At 31.4% G+C, this 22,699-nt stretch overlaps 2 protein-coding genes across 2 annotated transcripts; both read left to right on the plus strand.

Moving 5' to 3' along the window:
• The first annotated feature begins 2,296 nt into the window (after window positions 1-2,296).
• LOC116028454 (GDSL esterase/lipase At1g28610-like) lies at window positions 2,297-5,085 on the plus strand. Its single transcript, XM_031270171.1, has 5 exons — window positions 2,297-2,618; window positions 2,879-3,088; window positions 3,187-3,332; window positions 4,221-4,497; window positions 4,590-5,085. The coding sequence occupies exons 1-5, from the start codon at window positions 2,339-2,341 to the stop codon at window positions 4,838-4,840; spliced, it is 1,164 nt and encodes a 387-aa protein (XP_031126031.1). The 5' UTR covers window positions 2,297-2,338; the 3' UTR covers window positions 4,841-5,085.
• Window positions 5,086-16,928: 11,843 nt separating this feature from the next.
• LOC116030828 (GDSL esterase/lipase At1g28580-like) lies at window positions 16,929-21,914 on the plus strand. Its single transcript, XM_031273171.1, has 5 exons — window positions 16,929-17,230; window positions 17,615-17,836; window positions 20,788-20,936; window positions 21,140-21,419; window positions 21,488-21,914. The coding sequence occupies exons 1-5, from the start codon at window positions 17,005-17,007 to the stop codon at window positions 21,745-21,747; spliced, it is 1,137 nt and encodes a 378-aa protein (XP_031129031.1). The 5' UTR covers window positions 16,929-17,004; the 3' UTR covers window positions 21,748-21,914.
• The last annotated feature ends 785 nt before the right edge of the window (window positions 21,915-22,699 follow it).

Here is a 22,699-nt window from a genome sequence, read left to right on the forward strand (position 1 = left end):
TTCTAACTGTTGGACCAAATTTGATTAAATCTTTATAGGTGTATGTATGCAATATTTGTAAAATTAAAACTCTATATAATTTAAAAGAGACACAATAATTTAAAGTTTTAGAATGAAAAATCTACCAAATTATATTATGAACATCGTGGTTAGAAAATTAGTTCAAGGGATTAAAGCCTACCCCCCCCCCCCCCCCCCCCCCCCCCCNCCCCCCACACACATGATGGATCAAATGAGAATTTGAGCCTAAGTGCGAACATGTAGACTCGTGTAAACTTGCGTACTTATAATAATTATATTGTGCACTTTTAGAAGGCTTATATTACTTTTTTGATTACTAATTATATATTGCACATTTGGAGTTTTTGTTGTGCATTTTTATAATTTTTTAAATTTACTTTGTGCATGTGTGTAAAAGTTTAATTAATACGGAGTAACAAATTTTTATGTAAAAAGTGCTGACTGATATGATATATCTATATAAATAAATTAATAATTGAGAGTTACTAGAAAATAAAGAGAAAAGAAGTGTGTTCATTTTATAAATATTGCAAATTTAAAATTTTAAAAGTTTATAATAATTAGCTTACTAATTTATTCCTCTTGACTTACATAATTAGAGATTTGTTTTCGTCACTATTACTAAAAGTCTCAAAAGGGTGCGTTGGAAGATAAACGAACTCTTTGTCACAACTATAATATATTAATTTATGTTAACGAAATGTGAATTTCTTGGAGTGCTTATAACTCTTTGTTAATAGACTGACAACTCAAACCAAAAAATATAATGAATAAAAGTTAAATAGATCATCGAACTGTACACGATAATGTAATTAGATCACTAAATTTAAAAATATATATATAATTGAATCCTTGAACTAACCTCATGCAATTCGTTCAATTTATAAGTTTCTGACAGGTCACCCACATTTAAAATATATTTTTTTAAAAAAAAAATTGTAAAAATAAGTATTTAAAAAAAAAAACAAAAACAAAAATAAAACTTCGTCTCCGGCCATGGAGATGAAACTGTTTTTTTTTTATATATAATTATTTTTGAATTTTTTATAAAACAATATTAAATTTTGGATGACATGTTATAAACTTGTAAATTTGACGAATGGCATGAAATGAGTTAATTTAGAGATTTAATTGTAGTTTTTTAAGTTCAGTGACCTAAATATTATATTATTGTATACAGTTGATGGTCTATTTGACCCTTATTTCAAAAAATAATATTAATAATTAAATATCAAGTTATCATCCAATGCAACTTTACTTTCAGGAACATGGACAGATTCTGATATTCGATAGTCGATACTATACCAACTACCAACCATACTTGAGAGTAACATATATAAAAATAAATAACATGTATCTACTTGCACCAGTAATTGATTACTGACCACATAAATAAAAATAAATAGGGAAAAAAGTCAAATAAATTCCTAATTCCCTAAACATTATATATACCAAATACCAAAGTGCAATTAGACCCCCAAACTTTAAAAAAAGTTCAATTAAACACATCAACTTATCATTTTGATGCATTCAGATCCAATAGCTGGTCACCTTCTGGTAATACCCGGTAATTCAACTTTATATGATTAAATCAGTCGCTGGCGATAGTTTTCTAGTTGCCGGTCGAAGGCAATCAGAGTCGCCTTCTTCTTCACCTTCTTCAACTGAGGAAGAAGGCGACGTCGGCGACCATTTTGACTTCCGCTGTCCCTTTTTATTTTTATTTTTATTATTATTCATATCAAGGTTGAAAAATCGTTAGGCGTAGCCCAATTTTTTTATTTTAATGTTTTCTTATTTTTTAATTATCATTTAAATTATTAAAATATCACAAGTGGCCAAATGGTGGACAAAGCATGCGTGGATGTCGTCTTGTGTAATGTAATAGTGTATGTTTTTATAATTATATTAATGTAATATATTATTTCAAAAAATATTAATGTAATTATATAATATTACTATATTAGAGCACATGCTCTATATTAAAAAAACAAAAAATTGTCGGCCCATTTTTTCGATTTGGCGAGCGCCTAGGGCTCCCTATAATGTAGCGCCTTAATTATATTGCTTCCAAATTACAATTTTGTCAGCCATCCTAATATCTGAGGGGTGGTGAGGTTCTTTATCCTGATTCTTTAACGTTTTGAAATTCGAATTTCGTCTAAAATAATTGTTTTATATATCAAAGTAATTTATTTTTTTTTTTATGAAATGAAGATTACGTATGCATACAGTTAGATTAAAAACAAGTCTTCTATAAGACCGTCTAACCTAAGACATAAAGACTAGCCTTTGCCGGCATTCCATTCCAAAGAAAATGGCATTTTTTCCAGATTTTCAAACTCTTCTTCTTCTTCTTCCTCTCACTCTACTGCTTTCTTCTTCTTGTTATTCTCAGTTTGCACATGGATGCTACACTTCCATATTTGCATTCGGCGATTCACTGACAGATACTGGAAATTATCTTGCCCTGTCCCTGAAGGAGCTTCAATCCGATGATCGATACCCCTACATCGGCCTCCCGCCCTACGGAGAAACCTTCTTCCACCATCCCACCGGCCGCTGCTCCGACGGCCGTCTTGTTCTTGATTTCATCGGTATGCATTATGTATTCAACTATCATTATATTCTAAGATTTTCCTTGCTATTCAACCAGATTCTATGCCTAATATAAATCTGAATTGATAGGATACAGAATATTCATTATATAGCACATACAGTTCATACTTAGATACTGAACTTTGATACCTATACAGTATCTGTGATTCTGAGTGAAGTATAAGACAAATATGATTAACATAGCTTCTTATAATTAACCAATGCTAATAATAATAAATTTTGATCTACTTGATTGCAGCGGAGCATTATGGGCTTCCGCATTTGCAGCCATATTTGGGCGACCGGAAAGTCAATTTTGAAACCGGCGTGAACTTCGCCGTCGCCGGAGTTACGGCCCTGGACGTTGAGTATTATCAGGAAAGAGGTATTGAGCTGCATAACAACATATCCATGAGGACTCAACTCCAATGGTTCAGAGATTTGCTCCCATCTCTCTGCAAAAACTCAAGTAATTGTGATCTCATTATATATGCTCTCATCTTCCACGCTAATATTGCTTAATTAATTAAACAGTAAATAACATGATTAACAATATAATGGGTGCAGGCTGCACTGAAATGTTTAAACGATCGTTATTCGTATTTGGACCATTCGGCGGCGACGATTATGGTAACACCATCTTTCAGAAGAGCGTTGAGGATGCCCAGTCACTTCAGCCTCTCATCATCGACGCCGTCGCTTCTGCGATTGAGGTAATTAATTTCAATCAACGTTAGTTGCTTTAATTAGGATTTAATTAGGACCGCCAAACGTAACACAAACCCCCGATCCATTTCCGTAAATGTCGTGAAAACTACGTGTACATTTTCATACAAAGCAACCTCCAAAATTTTATTTTGGAGGATTGTTTCTTTTGTCACCTTCCACGAAATTTCGTCCAGGCGAAAGATTCCAATTCCCAAAGATATTTCAGTCCCACCAGAAAATAAATAATTGCCTATAAAGAATAAAATATAATGAATAACGACCCAGTTGTTTGGTAACATAGTTAGTTTATCAGTCAATTTTGACTTAGTTAAACAGCCCATATATATGAGTTTTGGTTAATCAGCTTTTTGTAACATCTTATTACTCTAAAACTCTAAAATTTAAATAAAATCGATCAATTTTTTGAGAAAATAAATTATACCCTTAATGATTATTTAAATGTAATTAGTGATCAACTAACTACTAATTTACAAAATATCTTTGTACAATCTGCCAACTAATTAAAAGCTATTTGTTAAACAGTACACCCCGCCCTTAATGTCTTCTGTTACCCCTTCTCCCTATATATATCACATGCACATGTTTGTGTTATGCTTGACAGATTTAAATATTAATTTGTGTCAACTTTATATAGTTGCAGTCATTCAAATAGTCTATGTATTAGTACTGTAAGTGAACAGTAAATATTGTTAGATATATTAGTTGTGTGTGGGGTTGTGACTAAGCCTCACCCTATTGTATAGGGGTTTATTATTGATGTATTATTGTAATCCTGGGAGTATTGATTCAATCAATAACAAACCCTCATTAATATGACTGTTTAGACATATCACAATATAAATTGTTTAAATAAAAAAGAAAATTGGGTGCAGGAATTGATCGAGTTAGGAGTGGTAAACATGATGGTGCCGGGAATGATGGCAGACGGATGTCTAGCAGCCACGTTATCATTCTTCTATGGTTCAAATGACGAGGATTACAACCCCAAAACTGGTTGCCTAAATTGGTTAAATAAACAGTCAGAAAACCACAACATCCTCCTTCAAAACGCACTGGCTCGCATTCGGGACCGTCATCCTGATGTCTTCCTCGTATATGCTGACTATTACAACGCGGGATTACAACTTTACAACTCCCCAACGAAATTTGGTGAGTATATATGTACTTTAATTTTGTAGTTGTAGATGGGACCGACCAGATTGAATAACACTATTTATCCATTTTAATTTGGTTGGTGATAGGATTTGAAAGAAGACCGCTAGATGCTTGTTGTGGAGGAGGGGGGCCATACAATTATAACTCCAGTGCAAGATGTGGTTACCCATCCTCGCACCCTTGTGTCGACCCTTCAAATCATATCAATTGGGACGGTGCACACTTCACTGAGGCAGCATATCATTGGATTTCTAAGGGCTTATTGGATGGACTTTTCACCACTCCTCATATTAATTCCTTGTGTTTGGCAAACTACAACGGGGGAAACACATATTAGTATCCAAGATTGTATTTTATTATTTTTAATATGGTATAATTTCTTTCGAATTTAAGCGAAACTCGAGCTATTATATGTATGAAGATGAAGATTGTATATGTTATGAATACTTTGCAGTTAGTGGGCATTATCCCACTACCCTTATTATAGCATTGGTTATGTACACTTAACTTTGGATGTATAAATACATGGCAGTTATCAATGCTGTCTATTTGAATGATTGAGCATGGTGTCTATTTGTATTATTATTTGTATGTACTTAAATTTTTTATGTACCTACAATATTGTTATTATATACATAGATGATAGATCCATCTGATATGGTTCGCCTAGTTTCACGATATAATTTATCATAAAATTTGGCATATTACACCATGGACCAGGGTCTACTTGGCAATGTGGACCCTGGTCCAAAATAACCTTCAAGTTCTGTATTTGCAGTTAAAAGTATGTGTAGGCACATAATATGTTAATTACATACACATAAATTGTTAGATGCATGTATAAAATATATTAATTGCAGACACATGTGGTTAACATATTTTGTGCATGCAATTAACAATTTTTGTCTATAGCTATTATTTTATGCATCTCTTGTTAACATGTTATGTATCTGTAGTTAATATGTTATGTGTATTTAATTTATTTATAGACATATAAACTGTTAATTACAAGTATAAAATATGCTAACGACAAACACATAACTTTTCGAACAGAGTCTACAACGCAAAATGGACTCTGGTCTATATAATAACAATTGATGAAATTGTTTGTGACTGGGCTAAACTAAGGTGAATTCGTTTTCTGATCCAAAGCCCAATTATTAAATCGGGTTGGGCCGATTATATATTTTGTGTTGGTCTATTCTGCAATCACTGACCAATCCATTATTCAATTTAGTTTGGGCGAATTTCCGATATGTCCATACCCGCATGCTTCCCAAATCCCAGTTTCGATGAATGTTCTGCCCAATTGATTGCTTTAGTACTCTTAAAACAGACCGGTCCACCCCATTAAATCTACTTTATCGCGGACTTAATTTCTGACGAGTTTTAGCGGGCCAATCCGTTAGACCCGCGGACTAGAGTTCATATAACTCTAATCCGTCTCGTGCGGGTGGGCGGACCCCACGGGGTAATATATATATTCACGGTGTATTACTCTGTGTGAATATATATATTCCCGTGTACTGTGAATATATATATAAATAATTAAAAAATAGGTGGTAAATATATATATTAGAAAATAAAGTGAGTTTGCTGGCCGATCCGTAATTTGCGCGGGTTGTGGGTCTTAGATGGTTAGGCTCATTTGACACGTTTTTTCGTGGGTCACATTTTTTGTTGCCCTAACCTACTCCACTGTAGGGTGGGTAGGTGCTAACGCGCAGGTTTTGGCTTACTTTGACACTACTACTTAGTCTTAAGTAGATTCGATTGTACTCACTTTTCAAGATCAATGTTTCCCATCAATTTTCTAAGGTTGTTGTTGGGGTTTAATATATTAAATGATATAGCTCAAATAGCCGAAAATTCTGAATAAATCCAATCAAGTCTAAATGAAATTACAATTGTGTCATCCACTTTGTTAAATTTTTGCACGACATATTCTCAATTCAACGATGTTGATGACACATTACACGGATCTAAAAATTAAAGCTTTAACATCCCCACTGGGAATGAAACCCTATTGGTTTTTTTAATTTAAACTGGTCGATTGTGAGCATTTGACGACTGAGGCCACAATGCAGTATTTAATTAATACACACCCTTGGGTACAAGTAAATTAAAATAAAGGGGAGATCTGCATATTGATGGAATATTTAGTTTATTAACCAAATTGGTTTTCACAAGTTCGTGAACAAAAGCCATTCATCAAACTAACCTCACCGGTAGGTGGACGTTCCATGATTGCTGGGTCACAACGTTTTTCATAAATCTAGTTTCGATGGAGTACGTCGTTTTAGGTCGGCTTTATATTATGTACAATCCCTTTCATGAATCTCTATCCCATGATTCCCATCTTCGAGGTAAAGATAGCTATCACCATTTTATATCTACAAGATTGTTTTGGCTAGCCCGCATGGGCAACTCAATTGATAACACGAGTGCGATTTGAGAAAAAAGATCAATAATCGAGTTTTACCAGCGCAGTGTTGGAGCAACCTCTCAAAGTGAGGGGCTAACCTATTTAAATCTTATGTTCTGTCGAGCAGAGGCGTGGGGCCCTTTGGGGTTAGGAATTTATCCTTTTGGAAAAAAAGATTATTTTGGCTAGCTTAGAATGTGAGTTTGCGATTTTTCATGAATAAGCAAATGTGCTGTTAAGGATGAGGGATTGGTTGGTTGAAGTTGTGTATCGTGGCCATTCTTTTTATCATGCAAACTGACACGAGATAATAGATACTCCGTACTATGAATGCAGTACGCTAACAAATGCACTCAATTTCAAATTCCAAATATGTCCGGATAGTGTTTCCAAAAAAAAAAAAAAAAAGTCCGGATAGAAATTACTTTATTTTCGCCATTTAGGATCCCTAGGTTAAAATGACACATTAATTACTCTTTTTTCGCCATTTAGGATCCCTAGGATTTAAAATGCTTACTCATTATATGACGGGGTAGGAATTAGTAATAATAAAATTATACCAGCGAGTAATATAACAGAGCCAGAGTCAACTCTAATTTGGAGTAACATCAATCAAGTTAGTTTAACAAATGATTTAATAATTTCAATGTTTAAATTTAACTCTCTATGAGAGCTTTCTATTAACCTTGAATAGTTTATTTATGAGTAACGTAAACTAGTTTACTTTCTACTTTATCACAGGTAGAGTCATGCATCAGATTTCATCCAGAGCGCACATTTTTATAAATAAAGTTATATGATGGACTTCACTCAAAGTACACTTTTGAATAGTGACCACATGCTTTCCTCTAAACCAAAAGAGCCATGTCTATTCCTAAGAGCATCCTTATCAATGGAGTTTTTTTGCGGTAATTGAGGAGTTTTTGTGAGTGTGATTAGGAAAGAGAATGTGAGGGTGGAAGAAAAAAAAACAAATTATATTTAGAAAAAAAAATAGCTGATGTTAGGCGCGCCTGACGCGCCAGCGGGCGCGTGCAGTGCATTAATGTGCGCCTGACGCGAGGCGTTGTGTGTGTTATTGGAATCCGAAAGGACAGTGCTACTATTCCAAAATGTGGTCTTTGCATAACAATCTCATTTTTTCTCTCTCCATTTCTCTCACTTCTACCTCCCTTCAACATAAGCATTTACTATTCCAATATGCATTAAAGATGCACAGATGTAGATGCTCTAATTACCGTTTATAATCTAAATCAACATCTATACTGATGAAATACAATGCTAATCAGTTTTCATTTTTCCTCCGATAGAGTCATAGAGAGCATAATATCCCCTTTATTTCTTTAGCTCGGTTTTGCAGCTCTTTTAGGGATTTATAGCATATTTGATTCACGAGACAAATTTTGAAGAATTATCTCTTAGCTTGAAGTAGTTATTTTCTTCGCAAAAAAAAAAAAAAGTTCATTCTTGAGAATAATAATTAAAAAAAAAGACTTAATATGTAATTATAATATTTATATTTTAGAAAGTTATTCCATTCAAGTCCCCGTGAACCAAAAGTGATAAGGAATATATGTTAAAGGGGGTGTTTGGCAAAAGGTTGATAGCTTATTGGTTTAGCTAGTAGTTGATGGCTGATTACGTTAACTGGTTTGACCAGCTGGTTATAAAAAAACTGTTTGGTAAATTAGCTTTTTTACTAGTAGTAGATTGAATGTAAAATAACATTTAAGGGTATGCGTGTATTGTATTATTTCAACCTTTAAATATAACAAGAAGATAAACTCTTATTAATAAATAATTATAAAATTTGGGTATCATCCATCTATAGTTTTTTAAGAACATAAGTTAATTATTTTTGTTTATTTAACTCTTATTAAATTATATTCTAAAACATTTTTATTAATTATTTTCAATTTTATTATTATTATTATTATTATTATTATTAAAAATGACAAACCCATCACCCGTTGTTTTTATTATTATTATTATTATTATTATTATTATTATTATTATTATTATTATTATTATTATTATAAAATAACAAACCCACCACCCATTTATAAGTAAATTTCATTGATTTCAAAGAATAAAATAGTCAATATACTCATTGATCCCAACAAGCTAATAGAAAAAGCTACATTCATTAGCTTTTCAATTTTCAGCTTATTGGCCAAATAAGCCAAAACCAATAAGTCATTTATCAAACACTTCAAAATAACTTATTGGTAGATCAAACAGCTAAACTTGATCAAATAAGTTAAAATTTGACTGATAAGCCAATAACCAAACACCCACAAAGAAATAACCAAACACCCCCAAAGACATAAAAATAAAAAAGTTCACATCTTTACTTTATTGATTTTGCCATAAAAAACGTGTAGGTTGGTTTCCGCAAGTTGGTGAACAAAATTCCCTTCCACAAACTAACCTGGTAGGTGAAGCTGTGGTAGGTGACTTTTATGGAAATGTACTTCTGATTCTAGAGAATGAGAATCCCTATCAAAATAGGATTTACAAAAAGGAGAAAAATAAAAACAAAAAAAAAAGTATTTATTAGTTGTCATTCAATATAAATAAAATTTATTTATTTTTTCAATGAAGAAAAGTACTCCGTATTTATTAGCCAACTAGTATGTAATGTGATACAATTTTATTATAATTCTAAATAAGTGGTTACAAGATTGAACTCTCGTGGAGTCGTGGTAGCCATTGATTCTTTTATTTTTTCCAAAAATTATAATTTTTAAATAAAGCTACATTTGTTCTTTTCTTTCTTTGTTTTTTTATTTTTATTTTTTAATTTTTGAATACTGTCCAAAGAACCAATAGACTGCCACTGGGGTTCGATCTTATGGCAACAATTTTAGAATGATAATAGAGGTATCATTACACTATATAATAGTTGGCAGCTATTTTTATTCCTTTTATTATATTGACATCCACTCTATCACCGACAACATTACATTGTTATTATCATGTCACGAATTCTATTTCATCATTATTAAATGTCCATGTCACACACCTTGCTACCTCCTTACTTTTTATCAATAATATAATATTTCAAATTTTCTAACGCATTATTATATATTTTTATAAATATATAGAAGTTAAAAGGGTTATTAATGAGAATTATTGGTTCCAACTTCCAAGTTACCTTATTATAAATAAAACATTTAACTAATACATTACCTTCCTACGAGACAAAAGTGACCCTTTATCATAGATATGGCATTAGGTTTGAGATGACTGTAGCCATGGACGCTTTCGTCAACTACTTAGATATGCACAACTACTTAGATATGCATAAATACATAGATATGGCATTAGGCACTATTAGGTATGCATAAAAACACCCCAACGTATTCAGAAATGTACCAGGATGAAATGCACAAATTCAACACAAATATATACCATCGGTGCATTCCTAAATATGTGGTACATTCTTGCATACCTAATGGTGAATGACCGCACGTTCGCACGGGAAACTTTTTTCCGCACGAAAATTAGACCATATATATAGACACACACACACAAGGAATGTATACGCGAACTACTATATGTATAGAAATTAAACAACGAGAAGACATACTTGGATATAAATTTCTTTGATAAAAAATGTGTAATGGTGAGAGAAACTACAAATAAATTTATTTCTTATATTTATAAGAGATTTAATTTTAACGTTGCGCCAAAAAAGATAAATACGTAATTGAATAAATTTGGTAGGATTTTCAGTCACTTGAGAAAAAAATACCCCTAAGTAGAATTTACTTTTCTTTATATCATGAAATTTGATTCTCAACTATTCCGAAATTTCTTGCCTCAAAAATTACACCAAAATAGAGATAATTTTTCAATCTTTTAAATTTTTAAAAAATTTTGAACTTTTCCATCTACCAAACGTTGTCAAGTACGTGTGAGCATAGAAAAAAAAAAAGAAAAAAAAAAAGAGAGGTTACTGGATAAAATAGTCAATAAACTTTACTTGCACCCAACAAGACATACAGTCGGTCGTAGTTGTAATCAATGCATGAGCAGTGGCATGTGTTATTACAACAAGCTAAGGCCAACTTGCCAACCATAAATTAAGGTACTATGTATATACATAAATTGAAATGAACTATAATATCGTTGTGATTTTCTTAAATAAGAGGTCATAGATTCAAACGTTAATGGGGGCATGGACGATCTTTATGCGCTTCAATATATTAACAAAATATGTATGAACATATACTACAGTAGTACTAAAAAAAATTTGACAAATTCATACGACTTCGACAAATTGTACAAGACAGATTCCTTAGAGCATCCTCAATATCATTGAATTTTTTGTGATTTTTTATGTGCCAACTAGGGATAGAGGACGGATAATAAAAATAAAAACAAAAATACAAAAAAAGAGAATCTACCAAGAAACTAAAAAAGGAAAAAAAAAAAAAGAATCTGCCAAGAAATAAAAAAAAAAAATGTAACGGTCTTTACGGGCCCAGCTTCTTGTTGTAATTGCTTTTTTTTTTTTTTAAAATAATTTGTAATTTAATTTTATTAACTTGTTAATATTGTTATTAAATTTATTAATTAAATTAATATTGTTAAATTTATTTTTATTTAATTTTTAAATTTAATATTGTTATTAAATTTATTATTATTAATTTAATTAAATAATGTTACTAATTTTATAATTATAACTACAATTATAATTTTTAGAATGATAATAGATAAATAAATAATAAAAATATAGTTGAGTAAAATGGTGAATTCATAAAAAATTAAAAACAATTTAAAATTAAAGGGGAGAAAAGTCCTTTTGGTTGAGTAATCGAGATAGTGAATGAAGATGTGGAAGCTGAGACCCACAAAAAATTAAGAAAAAATCTCAAGTATTGAAGATGTCACGATACTTTTGTGAATATTAAGATTGATGTTGTATTTATATAACAACTTTCTTGTCCACAAGTTTTGGGACATCACACCTACCACACCCATTACTCGTGATTGGTTTTAGGGATGATTTTTCATTTTTCCCTTTTTTTTTCCCCCTTTATATTGCATTCAATTTATGAGGTATGTATAATATGTTCGAGGGTTAGCATTTTCATATTTTGAAAATGATTCCTCCTATAAATTTTCATAATCTCAATAAAACATTATTTCATTTTTATTTTTCTAGTTTTGAAGAGAGTTGTAGTATGCATAACTCCATTTTCACTATATTTTTATCTCTATTTACGGGGTATATTTGGTTCATTTCATAACAAAATTTAAAAAGTAATTTATAACTTTTATCCATTTCTTTTTTTTTTTATCAATAAAATCATGCCATGTGATGAAAATTTACTGACTAACAATCTAAGAACATGTTTGGTTCATGTAATTAATTATGAGGCAATATGAACTTGCTTAAAAAAAGGGGAAATATGTACCAAAGTCCATTGGAAATGGAATATTTAAGGAATATAATAGGAATTCAATTCCATTATTTGATTTTGTGTAAGAAATAGATCCATGAAATGTATTATGGTATTTGGTTATTAGATTAAAGAATAGAATTGAAATAAACATTCAAATTGCAAAATTATCCAACACTGATATACTTATGTAGTAACGACGACTACGACGATAATAATAATAAAAATAATAATAATAATAATAATAATAATAATTATTATTATTATTATATAGTATATTTATTGTATATAAAAAGTAATATAACAATTTCTTTTATAAATAACATTTCAGTATAAGTATTACAATATTTACATTAAAATTACATTTTATAATCATCACAATTTCAATTATAAATATTACAATTAATAATATTTTATATTCTAATGCATTCGTTTATTATAAAGAATACTTATGACTTTGAAATGTTTCTTGAATTTAAGTATCACACCCACTCCTCCAACTGTGACTAAGTTGACGAGTCATTACCTAAAATGTTGAACACAACAAGTACAGTACGTCATTTTCAAAAAAAAAAAACAAGTACAGTACGTTTTTGGAGCTGAGCCTTGGGACCCTGACGAGGAAGAGTGTGGGGACCTGGCTTAGGGATGTGTGCATATGATATTATTATTATTATTCTCGAATGCATAATAATTAGGAGCTGTTTTCTCAAAAAAAATAAAATAAATAAATAAATAAAAAATTAGGAGCTGTACCTGGGCCCTGGCTCTGCTGTATTATTGTTTGCCCTAATGTTGGGTATACTTTTTCGTAAGGAGTGACCAGCAAATTTCATCCACATTTTGTTTTATCATTTTAATTTTTTTTTATATTATATATTGGCTTTTATGTGTTTTAAGAAGTCTATTATATAATTTTATAATTTAAGTCTCTTGCTCTTTCAAAATTATCGGTTGAGATTATAAAGCTATGAGAAATGGTAAGTGTTTGTGGTGTAGATGCAGGAAGATAAATAAAGTTTTATTCATGTAGGAAGAATATGAAAACATGTATTTACCGTGAAATAACTTGAAAGTAAAAGCTTGAATTACAATATAAAAAATAAGGGTTGTTTACCGTGGAAAAATTGTAAAAGCATTAATTACAATATAAAAATTAAGGGGTTGTTTACCTACCTTGAAAAATTGGAGGATATCCGAAAAAATAATTGGAGAAGTGAAAAAAAAAAATCAAAATAGAAACCTTGTTTACTAAAATCAAATTTTCAGTTTCCTATCTTCTCTACAATCTTTACTTTATCTATGTTTTTGGAGAAAACAATTTTAGATTTCTCTAAGTGGAGAAAAAATAAAACATGGGTAAATAGTGTTGCCTCCCTAAGCGGTCTGTGGTTCAAATCCTCTTGCACGCATCTCATTATTTCTTTTTCCCGTAAATGGGAAAAAATGTTAAATACAAGAAGGAACATGATCGTTCCAGACCGAGAGACCAACCTGCTAAGCACATTCACTGACACTGTCTGATTAACAACATCCAACGTAGGAATGACCACGGGATGGAACCTTTAGAAGTTGACATACTTTGAGGTAATCCGACTCTATGGTAATTGCTTGCCATCCTTCATCTTTGAGCCAAGTTAAAGCTTCCTTTATAGCTAAGGCTTTCACTAAATGGGGATCGTCTAGGCAGTGTAGTGGGTCATTTTTGGCTACCAAGAAATCTCCAGTATACGAGAGAAGGGTAACTCCGAAAGAGGTTGTCTGCGGTCCTTAAAATATCCATATGTGTATTTAGTATTATTGTATTAGTGTATTGAATTTTTTATGTGATGAAACGAATTACCAAATTATTTTAAAAAAAAACATATTGCTTATATAATACACTAGTTTTACACAAGTATTGTGCGACTGATATAATACCTAATTTTGTATTTAAATAATTTATTCAAAGTATATCAATGCAAGATTATATGACATGTAATTACTCTCATATATGGGAGGTCATGAGATCGAGTCTCAGTAGATGCGATATTGACTCTTTGTGTTTCAATAGGTTGAGAAAGTATAGATGAACATATACTACAATGTAATAGGGTTAGTTGCATTCAAAACATGCAAGATTATATAAGAGAAGTTCATTATAGTTTACATTAAAATTAATGTTTAATTTGAATTTTTCTAAAAACAATTATCTAAATACTTATTGTAGTTTGTATGATATTAGCGATGTAGTAGATACTACTTTTAGTTGGAATTACTTTAAGTTTTGTTAATTCGTTTCTGAATAGGCTTGTCATTATCTTCGTTTTCATTGCTTGTTCGCTTCTTTTTTGTTGATAGTGTCTCATGTGCAAAAAGATCAAATTTGGTCTAATTAGTGCCCATATACGATTAAAAAAAATGATAATTTATAAAGTGTAAATATATATTTAGCTAAATATTTTCAGCTAAATTTAGCATAACTAAAACTAATAAGATATTGGGTTTCAAAAATAACACAACTTTTAAATATTATTATATAAAAAGATTAGATGCCATCTTCCCCAATTCGGCACCAACACAAGTTGATACAATCGAATTAAACAATTGAGCTCTAAAATAATTTCATTTTTGAAAAAAAGAAATAAATGTCAAATTAACCACTAAATTATTCAAAAATGTAATTAAGCCATTCAACTAAAAAAATAATGCAATTAGCTTATGAAACAAACAAAAATCGTGTGACTGGACCAAATAGCTAGAAAACTTTAGGTAATGCATTGAGCTGTCAGTTTTCAGATGATATTGCATCCTAAATATGTTCAGTTTTTATTTGATTTCTTTGTTAATTTTATTCCCGTAAACACTGAATTGAAAAAATAAAATTACCCTCCGTCCAATTTGATATGTCAGTGTCTGGTTATAGAGCACTCACAAGAGACCAAAGGAAGAAGACAATACTGCATTATGTCTCATATTTAAATAGCATTAACATTTGGCCTATATATATAGGCTACAAAAGCTAACTGATAAAAAAGGGGAATAAAACATAATATAAATCACAAATAGACTCAAAGCACTATTGCACGATCCGAAATCAGCTTCACGTAACGTCGGAATCGGTCTGACCAGATCCATGTATTGGTGTTGTAATGTTTAACACTGATTTGGTTAACGAGGCCTGACTAAAATTATTTTTAATTCAGATTTTTATAATGTTAGGTTTAGTATGAGTATATAAAATTTATATATTTACAAGCTACATAAAAGTACTATTAAATACAAAAGAAAAAATTAAAAACATTTAAAAAATACTAAATAAAATAAACAATAAGAGAAAAGATCAGAATTGACTGGTGAATAGTGAACATGACAGGTAAAATGTGACGGAGAACTAAAAAATTTCCTACTAGTAACTAAGCACCACATCCACGTAGCTCCAATACCTACACATCCGTAACTCCTGGACCTCCACTTTCGTTAAACATGATTACATGAGTAATGTCTGCACAGGAAACAAAAACTTTTGATTTTCATGGCCTCTACTCTCTAGTTCTGATTTTTACCCGTCTCCAAACCATCGTTATACCGTGGATCATGGTCACAAAAAAAGGTCATTTCAATAAGTGGAGAAACGGATGATGTAAATCTCCGTAACCGATACTACAGTTCATCTCAAATGATACTGCCTCACATTTGTTTTTATATTATCGAATGAAATTGTAGTTATATCGAAATGTAACTGTAGTTGTGTTGAAATGTAACTGCAGTGTATATAAATTTATACTGAATAACAATTTCACATTTTTTGTGTATATTGTCCAATAAAACTGTAGTTATATCGAAATTATTTTTTTGTGTATATTGTCCAATAAAACTGTAGTTATATCGAAATGATATCGTAGTTGTGTTGAAATGTAACTGCAGTGTATTATAAAAGAAATTGTAGTTGTGTTGAAAGGAAACTAAATAACATGTTCACATATTTGAGTGTATAATATCGAATAAAACTGCAGTTATATCGAAAAGAAACTACAGTTGTGTTGAAATGTAACTACAGTGTATATAAACTGAAAGTGAATGACGCGGAACGGAGGCCGTTTCATCCGTCTGTTTTCATTAATCAAAACGACATTATTTTGATGCGCGGTCTATAGTAAAATTTGCCTTCTCCAAGTATGAAGAGAATGTTGGCATGAATGTCAAATTTATTAATTAAAAAAATTAGAACTAAAGAAAATGTCAGTACCCGGTAATTAATCAACATAACATATGATTTTGGTTCAATAGCACGGGTTTAATGTGTTTCATGGGCAAATTGTACTTCTTTTTAAAATAATTAGATACCTTAATTAATTGTATTTTTTGCATGTAATTCATTGATTAATTTGACCCCTATCCATTTCATAAATTGAAAAAAAATAAATAAACATAATTCTCAGTTGTTCAGTGAAAAATGAAAACTAGACAGTGCTGTAAAAGTCAAAAATAAAAATTAAAAAGAAAAATCCTTAATTATGATACAGTATCTATCCTCGTTTATTTACCCTGATGAATGCCTATAAATAATGCCAATAAGATGGAAAGTAGAGCTACCACTCATGATCAAGTTCCCTGGTCACCTTTATCTTTTTGTCTCTCTTTTGTAATTGGTTACGTTCCTTGTATTGTAGTTTAGCTGATATCATGACTATGCATATCCTTTTCATTCTCTCCATTCTACTTACACCGGCGGTGGGATGCTATACGGCAATTTTTGGCTTCGGCGATTCCGTCACCGATACCGGAAACCACCTACTCCTCTCTCCCTCTAACGATATTCCCCACATGGGACTTCCGCCTTACGGGGAAACCTTCTTCGGCCACCCCACCGGCCGCTGCTCCGACGGCCGCCTAATTATAGACTTCATTGGTGAGTATATATTACAAAAATTAAGTGCCAGATAACTCTGTTATAAACAAATATCAATTTTGGTCATACCAGTATTAACAAAACTACAATTTTAGTCTAGATATACTAATTTTGGTCATACCAATATTAACAAAACCACAGTTTTAGTCTAGATGTTTAATTACCACTGACTATTATTTTCATACCAAAATTGGTCAGACCGTGTGGGCATTCAAAAGCAACGTCTCTCTGAGCTTGGCCAATCGCTCAGCGATCACATCTCCAACTAAAATATGTGGACTAAAAGTCTAAAATTGTTAACTGTCATTCTGTTAATATTCATGGGACGAAAATTAGTATTTGCTCTCTGTTATTTATTAACGAGCAAAGGATTGTTGTTGGCAGCTGAACGCTTTGGGCTTCCATTGCTGCCACCGTCGGCCGGAGCACTTTTGGGCGGCATTGATACAAAGGGAGGTGTGAATTTCGCGTTCGTCGGAGCGGCGGCGCTGGACAGTTCATTCTATGAAGAAAGAGGGATTAGCAATATTTATACCAATGTTTCCATGAGAGTTCAGTTGAATTGGTTCAAAGACATGCTGCCATCTTTGTGCACTACACGTTCAAGTAAGTATAGTGGGACTGTGGGAGCCCGTGCTCAATCACAGTATTGTGATGACACTGACAAAACATACTTTAAAAAAATAAAATAATTAGAGACATCAAAAGTTGACTTTTCTCTTCGTTAGAATTATCACAAAATTTTCAAGATTCACAATCATTATTTTGTACGTTTTGAGCGAAACAAATACAAATATATTACAAGTTTCCCGGGATTCTTACATGGCAAAAATTTGTGTAAAACCGTCTCACCACGAGACGGGTCGAATTGAGATGAAAATGTAATATTTATAATACAATACTAATTAGGAATAAATTTTTTGTTACTTATAATGGTAATTGTAATACTTTTAATGGAAATTATCATACTTTTAATTTTAATTTAAAACTATTATATTTTTCCTTATAAGTATGAGCATTTGTCAACATTACTTATTATGAAAAATGTTGTATTGCTTATTAGTAATATATTTGAGCATATAAATATGACACTTGCACGTATATTCAACCCGACCCGACCCGTTCACGAATAAGAATGCGTGAGACGGTCTCGCGAATAAAGATGCGTGAGACGGTCTCACACAAGTGTGACCCTTTGTGCATATGTTGTTGTTATTATTACTATTATTATAATTATTTTTGATAAAATACTGTATGAGACAATCTCATGAATCCATACACATAGCTATGACTAAGGTTCCGTTTTCTCAAATGGTCAAACCGAAACCGAAACCTTATATTAAAGTTCTTGTTGATAGTTCATGAACCAACAGTTACGATTAGAACTGTCTGTTCAAACTTTTATTTTTTTAATATTTTGTTATTTAGTGTATATATATATATATATATATATATATATATATATATATATATATAATATGCTTTGTTATTTACTATATATCAAATATATATGTATAATATGTAATATATATATATATATATATATATATACAAAATATATACTCCGTAATATATATATATGTATTGGCGTTTGGTAGTGGCTTCAGAAGTCATTATACATATATATACATATATATGTATATATACACATATATGTATGTGTATATATACATATATGTATGTGTATATATACATATATGTATGTGTGTGTGTATATATATATATATATATATATATATATATATATATATATATATATATATATGTATATATATATATCTATATTGGTGCTTGGTAGTGGCTTCAGAAGTCATAATGCATTATGCATGTGTATTTTTTTTTGCTTTTTTATTTTTTTCACGGTTTTGGAACCGGATTCGTATAATCGGTTCTATTTCAGTTCTAACCGTGCACGATTCAGTTTACACCGTCAGGTTCAAACCAAATCGTGGTCATATCTACTTATATATGAGGGTGATTGAATTTTTTATAAGTATTATAGTTTTTTTTTAAAGTAACTTTTTAACTCTTAAATATTATATTTTGATTTTAAAATAAAAAGTATTGTATTTTTTTAATAAGTATTGCAATTTACCTTATAAATAATAATCAATTCCCTATAATTAATAATTAATTTGTCCTAATAAGTATTGCAATTAAATTAAATTTTAATTTAAATGTTTCACATTTGTTTATTATATACGTAATAATTAATTTATTTCTGATTAATATTATAGTTTTTCGGTCTCACATAAAAGGATCTATAAGATATTCTCACTTGAGAGTCACCTTAGTTTTTTTTTTTTTTTTTTTTTTTTTTTGGTAAGCATAAGAAAAAGGTAGTTGGATAAAAGAGTTTACTATGTACTCTCAATTTTACTCCCTGATGTGGCGGGATCTGATAAGCTACTTTTTCAATGTGGGTCTCAATACAAATGTTTACTTGAAGATTTTGTGCTAGAAAGTAAAAATTGAGAGTTAAAAATTAGAGTAAATGTAACATTTTCCCGCATAAAATAGTCTACAAAGTTTACTTGCAAGCAATTAGACAATGCGTGCGAAGGCGTTATAGTGAACGCCTGATTGTCAAAGTGTACCATGTGTTAAACAAAATATTCCCTCCGTCTTATTTTATTTATATCTTATTTTTCTTTTTATCCGTTTCAAATTATTATCCACTTTCCTAAAATAAACACTACTACATTTCTATTTTTTCCAAAATATCCTTCGATTTGAAATTTTTAATATAATTATACTTTTAACTTTTCTGGAGAAATGTGCCTATTCATATCAACCATTCCCCTTTCTACGAAGCAAACTCCCCCGAATTATTTCTCCTAACTTTTCTAGAGAAATGTGCAAAGGACAATCCTTTTCTATTTTTAGTAAAAAGTCAACACACATGTCACATAGGCAAGTTGAGGGCAAAATAGGAAAACAAACATTATTCTCCCTACTTCCTAAAAATACGTGCAAAAGTAAAGCATGCCCCACACAATCTGATTGTGAAATTGATATGACTAGTATAAAGATTCCTGCACATACTTGTCCATTTAATCACATGCTCAGCCAGCTGTATAATTAAGATCACCCTACTTTAGTAATCACTTGTTGGATTCTGAAGCTATTTATTAACTTTTTATTTATTTATTTGAGTCAACTATAAACACCATATACTTCTTTTATATATATATATATATATATATATATATATATATATATATATATATATATATATATATATATATATATATATATACATACTTGTATATTTTTCTGCAGGTGTTTCCTATCTTTGGATTCGAACAAAATTTTTATTGTTTGTTCATGTGCTAGAAGTAACACCTCCCATGACATACACGATAAGCTTTTATATGATTTTTATCGAGATCTATTTAATGCCAATTCAAATGATGTAAAAATGTATGTAGTGTTTGGTTGCGCGGATATATATATATATATATTGGTTTGTTGGTGACGGCCAGACTACATGATCGGCACAGAACTAGATTTGATTTCATTAATTTTTCAGTAAGCAAATAAAATTATTTGTGCAGATTGCGGAGATCTATTTGAGGGTTCACTCTTTATTCTGGGACCTTTCGGAGGCAACGATTATCGGCATGCACTTTTCCAAGGAAGCACCATAGAAGAGGTTTGGTCATTTGCACCCAAGGTTGTTGACGCCATTGCCTCAGCCGTTAAGGTACTTAAAGATAAACCTTATTTTGTAACCCTAATCAATAAATCAGCTTAGTTTGTCATGATTGACCAGTTCAAATAAAAAAGTCAATGAAAGTATATAAATATTATACCAACAGATCAATTTGGGTTGTTCTTGTATACACATTTTCATGTTTACGATTAATGTCACCTTAATTAGATTGTTAAATTTGATTAAAATTGAAGGAATTGATTGAAGTTGGAGCCAAGACAATCATGGTTCCTGGGGAGATGCCAGACGGATGCTTAGCAGTCACTCTATCACAGTTCCTAAGCACTTTTAGCAAGGATGATTACGACCTAGAAACTGGTTGTCTTATTTGGATGAATAAATTAGCAGAATTTCACAACCAGCTACTTATAACCCAACTGCACCACATCCAGAAACAACACCCCAACGTCTTAATTATCTATGCTGATTACTATAACGCTGCCATGAAACTCTACCGCTCTCCACGAAAACATGGTAACCATAAACCCTAACCTAATTGCGTGCACGCTAACGTTGGCCAAACTATAACATAATTTTTGCAGGATTTGTTGGAGATCCCAAGTGCCTAAATGCCTGCTGTGGAGGTGGGGGGCCTTACAACTACAACTCCTCGGCAGAATGTGGCATACCACCTTCCACTGCGTGTTCTGATCCCTCCACATACATTGATTGGGACGGCCCTCACTTGACCGAGGCGGCGTATAGATTGATTTCCATTGACTTGCTTGATGGTCCGTTTACTTCTCCACAACTTAGGGATGTTTGTGCTACTGCAAAGCCTAAAGATCCCCAGGAAATATAGTCCAGTAGTGTATTCACTTGTATTGTACTGCACCGTCTATTAATGTAGTGTAATCATCTGAACATTTATTGTGTAATGGTGATGCTCGTTTTGTGATCATAAGTGCAGCAAAAATCCTAATAGGTATCTCTACCCACTAATTATTCAATCAACTTGATTGGGTTATCCTCTAAAAAATTACTTCGTACTTGTTATGATATATTTAATGTATTGTGTTGGGCAATTTGATTTTGGCCTTTAATGGTTAAAAATAAATAAATAAACAAATCCCAAGTTGCCAATTTTTAACTACCAAAATCTCATTATAAAACGCATGCATGTGCGGCCAGGCCGCCAAGGTCGCGACTAGGGGTGTAAATCTCATTATAAATGAAGGCCCTGCTCGAGCTCGAGTTCGATCGAGCTTGAGAACTGATGCTCGAATTCGAGCTCAACAATTTTCGAGCTGCTCGCGAGCAGCTCATTTGTTTGAGCTCGAGCTCGGGCTCGATCTCAAGCTCGAGTTCGAGCTTGAATTCAAGCTCGAATTCATGTTCGAATTCGAATTTGAGTTCAATTTTGAGCTCAAATTTAACCTATTTGATTTTAAAATTTTAGTATTTCAAATTTTAATTTTATAAATTTTATTATTAATAATAATATTATTATATATATATATATGGCTCGCGAGCAGCTCGTAGAGCCACGAGCCTAAGATATTAGAGCTCGAGCTCGACTCGTTTGCTAAATGAGCCGCTCGAGCTCGGTTCGAGCTCGAATTTGTCCGAGCTCGAGCTGAGCTTTGACCAAGCGGTTCGCGAGCAGCTCGCGAACCGCTCGGCTCATTTACACCCCTAGTCGCCACACAAGGTTGCAAAAATTTGGGGTTCATGTTAATTTATATATATATATATATATATATATATATATATATATATATATATATATATATATATATATATATATATATATA

The sequence above is a fragment of the Ipomoea triloba genome, chromosome 9 (genome assembly GCF_003576645.1).
Source record: "Ipomoea triloba cultivar NCNSP0323 chromosome 9, ASM357664v1".
Lineage (NCBI taxonomy): Eukaryota > Viridiplantae > Streptophyta > Magnoliopsida > Solanales > Convolvulaceae > Ipomoea > Ipomoea triloba.